Source organism: Gekko japonicus, unplaced genomic scaffold (assembly GCF_001447785.1).
Source record: "Gekko japonicus isolate JY-2015 unplaced genomic scaffold, Gekko_japonicus_V1.1 scaffold204, whole genome shotgun sequence".
Lineage (NCBI taxonomy): Eukaryota > Metazoa > Chordata > Lepidosauria > Squamata > Gekkonidae > Gekko > Gekko japonicus.
In genome coordinates, this window is record NW_015159716.1 from 361,176 (window position 1) to 369,586 (window position 8,411).

An 8,411-nucleotide genomic window follows, 5' to 3' on the forward strand; every position below is an offset into this window, starting at 1 on the left:
GTATAAATCAATGGTGTGACCTCATTTGGAATACTGTGTATAGTTCTGGTCACCACACCTCAAAAAGGATATTATAGCATTGGAAAAAGTGCAGAAAAGGGCAACTAGAATGATAAAAGGGTTGGAACACTTTCCCTATGAGGAAAGGTTAAAGCGCTTGGGGCTCTTTAGCTTGGAGAAACGACGGCTGAGGGGTGACATGATTGAGGTTTATAAGATTATGCGTGGGATACAGCAGGTCGAGAAAAGTACTTTTCTCCCTTTCTCACAATACAAGAACTCGTGGGCACTCCATGAAATTGCTGAGCGGTTGGGTTAGAACGGATAAAAGGAAGTATTTCTTCACCCAAAGAGTGATTCACAGTTAGAACAGATATAAGGAAGTACTTCTTCACCCAAAGAGTGATTCACACATGGAATTCACTGCCACAGGGGGTGGTGGCGGCTACAAGCATGGACAGCTTCAAGAGGGAACTAGATAAACATATGGAGCAGAGGTCCATCAGTGGCTATTAGCCACAAGGTATAGAGCATGGACAGCTTCAATAGGAATTAGATAAATATATGGAGCAGAGGTCCATCAGTGGGTATTAGCCACAAGGTATAGATAGGAACTCACAGGCTGGGGCACATGATGCTCTGTATTCTTGGTGCTTGGGGGGGGGGCAACAGTGGGAGGGCTTCTAGTGTCCTGGCCCTACTGCTGGACCTCCTGATGACACCTGGTATTTCTGGCCACTGTGTGACAGAGTGTTGGACTGGATGGGCCTTTGGCCTGATCCAACATTGGCTTCTCTTATGTTCTTAGGAGAGGGTGTCTAACATCATCCCATGGCGGGGTGGGGGGCTGCACTTACCTGCTGGAGATCTCATACGCTTCAGGATCAACCTCACAAGGGATTCCTGCCACGGTGACAGTGTCTGCAATATCTTCGTGCTTCTGGCCAAGGTTTGAGCCCATGATGGTGATTCTGGTGCCCCCTTCAACCAGTCCGGTTGAGGGAGAAATCTGAGAAAGAGAGCCAGACATGGGCGAGTGATGGAATGTGGCTACCAGCCATGGAGACCGAAGGCAACCTCCGTATCCGGAGGCAGCAGACCTTGGAACACCAGTGCATCAGGGGAAGGCCTCAGCCTCAGTGCTCTGGTTTGTTGGTTCTTGAGGGCAAACGGCTGGTCACTGCAGGCATCTGGATGCTGATTTGATGGCCCACTGGTCTGATGTGTCAGGACTCTCTTCATGTTCTCGAAACACAGGATACCACTCCGCCCAGCACGCTAGTTTGCATCACACCCATTCATAACATGGAAGGGACATCACCATACCGTTCACCTGGCAATGAATCACTGCTTTGATCCAGCAGGGCCATTCCCCTGTTTGTACATCCCCTGCCCCTCTTATCTCACAAGGCCTAAGGACACGTGGCAAAAACATGACTTCTGTTCGGTCTGTCCCAAGACCATTCCGGCACCTCCTTTTGCACAGTCTGGGCAAGGAGGGATCAAAGGCCAGCAGACACGTCTACAAACAGAGGGATCCACTTTGTTTGTGTGTTTAGGCGTGTATTCTGGCTTATCAGTCTACCTTCATCAGACCTTGAGACGGCAACCCTCAAGTGTAATGCACCTATTTAAAATTCTCTCCCTGTCGGCCTCCCTTTTTAATCTCCCTTTCTCATCTCTCTTTATCCTCCTTGTTCTCTTCACTCTTCACCTGCTGACCTCCCAGACAGGCCGAGCTCCTGCCCGTCTACCTCTCTGCTGCTCTTCACGCCTGAAGCAAACTCTCCAAAACACTCTCTTCCGCCCACTCACTTCCAGTGTCATCCGAGGAAGAATCCCCCCCCCCCCTCCCAAGCCCACTGGCTTCGATGGATTCAGAAGGATGTAACTCTGCTGGGGGGGGGCACCGTTAGCCGCTTCCCTCGCCCCCCCCTTCGAGACCCACTTCCTTCAGCAAAGCCTTTCTGTCTTTTAAAATTTAAATGATATTGATTCCTTTTCCCCCCCTCCCGTGCAAGGCTACCGCTGTTCAAATTGCCTGCAAACACACCAGGGACCCATGAAAGCCTTTCCGTTTGCTTCTGCCTTCAAAGATGCTTCTCCTTGCAGATTCTTGGGAGCAGGGGGGGGGGGAGGCTGACACTCTCAAGAGAAAAATGGAAAAATTTCCGGTATGGGGGGGGGGGGGGGGGGACGACTTCACAAATGCAGCTGTGCCTGTGTATTTTGTACTCTGGAATTTGTTTCCAGGGCTGCATGCAGCCCCTCTTAGGCGATAGTAGGAAGAAGACTGAGCCAAAAGGGGGAAGCGGGTTTTCAATGAGCTTTTACGGCAGAATTAAAAGGTAAACCTTTTCTGTCATTTCTTTTTTTCCCCCTTCCTTCCTTTCTTTTTTTTAAATTGGTTTTATTTTCATTTTTCCATAAACAGAAATACACTTCCATAACATATATTCATACATAATCAGGAGTCTATTATTATCCCTCTGCCTTGATCCAGTCATAAAAATGCTTCCATCTTCCTTCCTTTCTGATGACTTTTTACAAGGCTGGGTGGAACTGGCAACTCGGTGCAATTTTCAGATTCGCGAGAATCGTGAGTTTTAATTTTTAAAAATCCTTGAAAGATTAAGGTATTATTAAAAAAATATACTGATGATTTCTTTAGAAATACAGAATATGCACAATTTTTATATGGGGCAATCCAGGGCTCCCCCCCCCCAAAAAAAAAAGCATGCCAGAACTCTCAAGAGGGAAACGAAGTTTTCAATCTGTATACTGAAAACTCATGAGCTTTTAAACATTTTTTTAAAGGATTCTGTCAAAGAGGTTCTGGAACTCCATTCCGGTGCGTTCCCCCCCACACACAAAAAAAGCCCTGGGGGAATCGCTTCTTATTGGAACGCTCAGCCCCTTCCCAAGGCCTTCCAGTTTTTCACCAACTCCTTTCCCCCTGCTCCACGGTCTGGCAATCGCAACCCTTCTTTCTCACTCTAAAACACGTGCACTCAAAACCCAGCATCCTCCACACAGTTCCCCCATCCTGCAAAAACAAATGATTCAACACCGCCAAGTTCCCAGACCAGATCTCCTATTAAACTCATTTTTGTTTGCAGCCTTCCAGCGGCACTGGAGCAGAATCCCCCAAGCCCTGTCTGAGTCAGGCGGCAGAAACCAGGTGAGAATTCACACCCATTGCCTCTCAGAGGTCAGCTCCCTTGTCAGACAGGGAAGATTCCCGCACCGCAAAACCTGGCTTCCTCCCAACTGTGCTTCTACTCACAGAATGGATCAGCGGGGCTGGGCACATGTCTGCCACCTTTTCTTTGCAGGAGTCCTGGAAGAGGCAGCTGGGCCGTTCCCCGCCGCACCTCCCCCTGCTCCATGGTCTGGCAATCGCAACCCTTCTTTCTCACTCTAAAACACGTGCACTCAAAACCCAGCATCCTCCACACAGTTCCCCCATCCTACAAAAACAAATGATTCAACAACGCCAAGTTCCCAGACCAGATCTACTATTAAACTCATTTTTGTTTGCAGCATTCCAGCGGCACTGGAGCAGAATCCCCCAAGCCCTGTCTGAGCCAGGCGGCAGAAACCAGGTGAGAATTCACACCATTGCCTCTCAGAGGTCAGCTCCCTTGTCAGACAGGGAAGATTCCCGCACCGCAAAACCTGGCTTCCTCCCAACTGTGCTTCTACTCACAGAATGGATCAGCGGGGCTGGGCACATGTCTGCCACCTTTTCTTTGCAGGAGTCCTGGAAGAGGCAGCTGGGCCGTTCCCCGCCACACCACACACAGTTATACTTGGCATCAGCAGTCTGGCAGCGGCTGCAGTCCGAGTGGCCCACCGAGCAGTTGTACAGAGTCACTACAGAGAAGGGTGATACACACAAAGGCACCGGTAGTGAGCCTTTCAAGACAACCTTTTCCATGCACGTAACAGGCAAGCAAGGCAGAAAACACAGAAGAGACACACATGACGCTGCCTTATACTGAATCTGACGCTTGATCCATCAAAGTCAGTATTGTCTACTCAGACTGGCAGCAGCTCTCCAGGCAGCGGTCTTTTACATCACCTACTGCTAGATCTGGAAGCTGCGGTGGCTCAAGTGGTTAAGACGCTGAACTGCAGGCTGTGGAAGGTCAGTAGTTCAGCAGTTCAAGACCCGAGTGTGCCGCATGATGGAGTGAGCTCCCATCTCTAGTTCCAGCTCCTGCCAACCTAGCAGTTCGAAAGCAAGAAATTGCAAGTAGATAAATAGGGACCACTTCGGTGGGAAGGTAACAGCGTTCCGTGCACCTTGGTGTTTAGTCATGCCGGCCACATGACCACGGAAATGTCTTCGGACAGCGCTGGCTCTTCGGCTTTGAAACGGAGATGAGCACCGCAACCCTAGAGTCGGACTCGACTGGCTTTCGAGCAAGGGAACCTTACTGCTAGATCTATACAGCTGGAGATGCCAGGGATTGAACCTGGGACTTTTTGCATGACAAGCAGATGCTCCACCACTGAGCCACAGTCCCTCCCCTAACGGGGTGTGTGTGTGTGTGCTACCATGTTGCCTCACTCCTTCTCTGCCTTCTCCAAGACAGAATCTTTGACGTGTCACTTCCTCCACCCCAAGGCCACGTGATCTGCAGACTGTAGGGGCTGAAAGGACACCTGGAAAGGGGATGGTTGTGCTAAGGTTCCTGGGCAGCCTTCGTCTCCTCCTGCCAAGTGAGTTGGATGCCTCCTGGTAGAGAACCCTCACTGATCCACATTGAATATATCAGGGTGATTTCATCCCCTTTCTCCACCCTATCCCACCTGGATTGGGAAGGAGGCGGCACAGGAAGAACTATTGCTTTGTTCTATCTATAGTTCTCTATGTGTGTGGGGGGTTTTATGGGGTTGCAATGGCTCAGTGGTTAAGACACTGAACTGCAGACCAGAAGGTCGGTAGTTCAGCAGTTCGAGACCCGAGTGCTGCATGACCAAGTGAGCTCCCGTCTCTGGCCCTAGCTCCTGCCAACCGAGCAGTTCGAAAGCAAGAAATTTCAAGTGGGAAGGTAACAGCATTCCATGCGCCTCGGCATCTAGTCATGCCGGCCACATGATCACGGAAACGTCTTTAGACAGCGCTGGCTCTTCAGCTTGGAAACAGGGATGAGCACCGCGCCCTACAGTCGGATTCAACTGGCTTTCGAGCAAGGGAAACCTTTACCTTTATGTGTGGTATTGGGGGGGGGGCAGTCACAAGTGTCCTCTTCTAATGCCAGAGTTTAATTATTGCCCCACTGCAAAGACTTTCACATGAGGCAGAAAGCTGCACTCAGCTACCTATGAGAATCTCGACACATTTTTTACTGGAAAAGATTACTGGTAGTGCTTTAGAAGAGCCACACAGCAGAGAAATGGAGGTCCCAGCTTTTTTCCCTCTGAAAGATAGCAGGTTCATGGGTGCTCCATTCGGATCAGGACTGGGTGCCAAGCTCATGCCCGTCCCCCCCCCCACCTGCCCTTGTGCCCCGTACCATGGAGATCTTCTATGCTGTCCACACGGAGGCGCCGCTTCCTCTGCACGAAAACAGCAGCATTGAATTCCAACTGGGGGGCCGAGTAGCTGTACTGCAACAAGACCAAAACATCAATCCCTTGAAAGGAATTATAGAACATTTCTTGGTGCTGGTGGAAAATGCCATCCTCACAGCCAACTTATGGTGGCCCCAAAGGGTTTCCAAGGCAAGAGGTGTCCAGAGGCGGTTTTGCCATTGCCTGTCTCCACACGGCATCCCTGGACTTCCTTGGTGGGGTTTCCCATCCAATTATTAGCCAGGGCTGACCCTGCTTAGCCTCCAAGGTCTGATGAGATTGGCCTCAACTGGACCATCCAGATCAGGGCAAAACAATTCTTACTTAGAAGAAGAAGAAGAGATTGGATTTATACCCCGCCCTTCACTTGGAGTCTCAGAGCGGCTTACAAACTCCTTTCCCTTCCCCTCCCCACAACAGCCACCCTGTGAGGTAGGTGGGGCTGAGAGAACTCTTGACAGAAACTGCTCTTTTTCAAGGACAGCTCTGACAGAACTATGGCTTGCCCAAGGTCATCCAGCAGCTGCAAGTGGAGGCGTGGGGAATCAAACCCGGTTCTCCCAGATTAGAGTCCACTCACTTAACCACTACACCAAACTGGCTCCCAAATGATTTGTTTAAACAAACAGAAACAGAATAAATGAGTCTCGCCACCCAAACTGCAAGGCTGCTTCGAAAATCAGAAGATTTTATGCAGCCTGTCCCCCCTCCCCATGCCTTCCAGGTTTTCTGCACAAGTGGAAAGGCAGGTTGGGCTTTGTGCATTTTGGGAATGAGGCTGGCACACCATCCAAGCTCCTGCTCAGTGTGGTGACCACTGTGTACTTATTTCCTAGATGTTTCCATTGTGCAAAATGAGGGTCAGATGCACTTTCCAGGTGCCTTGAATTGGCACTGGTGAGCAATAAACAGCTTGGGTAGACCACAGCCTGGAGTCATCAGTAAAGCAACCACAGGTAGGCTGACACATCCTTGGCAACTACTGATCACAGTACCACCGTTCTAATCTCATTCCATTTTATTGCATTCTCCCCTCCAGGGAGCTCAGGATGGCATACATGGCTCTCCCTTCTCCCTTGAACCAACGGGTTGAAATTAAATCAAAAGCAACCACAGGTAGGCTGACACATCCTTGGCAACTACTAATCACAGTACCACCGTTCTAATCTCATTCAATTTTATTGCATTCTCCCCTCCAGGGAGCTCAGGATGGCATACATGGCTCTCCCTTCTCCCTTGAACCAATGGATTGAAATTAAATCAAAAGAGTTTTCGGCTAAACATTAGGAAGAACTTCCTGACAGTCAGAGCGGTTAGGTGGTGGGCTCTCCTTCTTTGGAGGTTTTCAAACAGAGGCTAGATTGCCATCTGACAGCCATGCGGATTCTGTGAACTTAGACAGATCAGGAGTGGGAGGGCAGGAAGGGTTGCCTCAGTGCTTAGTTCTCGTGGCCCTTTCTTACACGCCCAGGGAAACGCTGATCGCCACTTTGGGGTCAGGAAGCCGTTTTTCTCCAGGCTGGTTTGGCTGGAGATCCTGGAGGTTTTTTGTCACCTTCTGGGTGTGGAACAGCGGTCACTGGGGTTGTGGAGGGGGGGAAGTATTTGAGATTGGATTTATACCCCGCCCTTCACTTGGAGTCTCAGAGTGGCTTACAAACTCCTTTCCCTTCCCCTCCCACCACAACAGACACCCTGTGGGGTAGGTGGGGCTGAGAGAGCTCTTTCCAGAACTGCTTTTTCAAGAACAGCTCTGACAGAACTATGGCTTGCCCAAGGTCATCCAGCAGCTGCATGTGGAGGAGTGGGGAATCAAACCCGGTTCTCTCAGATTAGAGTCCGTGCACTTAACCACTACATCAAACTAGATGATCCTGACGGTACCTTCCAACTGTATGATTCTACGATTCTCCCCTTTTATCCTCACAACAATCCTGTGAGGTAGGTGAGGCTGAAAGCATGGGACTGGCTTCCCTGGCACAGTGTGAATTTGAACCCAGATATCTCAGGTCCTAGCCCAATACCCTTGAAACTTCACCATGCTGGCTGGATTTTGACAGTCAGAAACTGAAGGGTAGACTTGTTGTCTCACGTGACATAGCAAAGGGATGGGTTTGTTACCTGGTGCAGCTCACACGTGATATAGCAAAGGGATGGGTTTGTTTCATCCTGTTCAATGTACGCATCCACCACCAAGGTCTTGCCTTCCAGAACCAAAGCACACTCATAGTCCCACAGCTGATCCTGAAACAGGAACAAATGCAGGGCTTTGTCATACAGATGGAGACACACACACACACCCTTCTCTGCCCCCCATAGCACCATGCTCTGAATTCCATTCCACACCTCTCAGACTACTACACTCCTGCATAAACCCATTCTAGATTCTCAGAAGTGAGGGATCTGTATTCTGCCTCAGATGTGATCCATTGAAAGAGAGAAAAGTTTTCCCTTCTCTCCCCTCCCCTTGCCAGGAAGATCTTCATATTGCCCTTTCTCTGGACCATCTGGATATTTTAAGATGTGCATGGCATGCCAAAGTCATCCAAGGCCTGACTAGATATTACATGCACACAGGGGTCATTTCCTGCAGGAGAGCACAGGAGCGGAGCTCCGGCAGTAAAGAGCCCAAGGGGCGGGCACATGCAACAATCCCCACCCCCTGCTCCCAGCAGCCCTCAGTCAGAGCAAGAAGCAGCCAGGTAAATTGCAGAGCCACCCCGGCCCCCCAGTCCAAAACAGTCCAGTGGCACCTTTAAGACCAAGTTCTATTCAGGTACAAGCTCTCCCTCCTCTGCGAGGACAGATCTGCATGTTCCCCCCACACA

At 50.1% G+C, this 8,411-nt stretch overlaps 1 protein-coding gene across 1 annotated transcript in view; it reads right to left on the bottom strand.

Moving 5' to 3' along the window:
- Positions 1-8,411, bottom strand: part of LOC107113404 (plexin-B1-like) — a 122,855-nt gene that overhangs the window by 33,580 nt on the left and 80,864 nt on the right. The window contains 4 exon segments of the mRNA XM_015414766.1: positions 858-1,009; positions 3,710-3,876; positions 5,526-5,619; positions 7,705-7,827. Of these exon segments, the coding sequence (XP_015270252.1) occupies positions 858-1,009; positions 3,710-3,876; positions 5,526-5,619; positions 7,705-7,827 (536 nt within the window).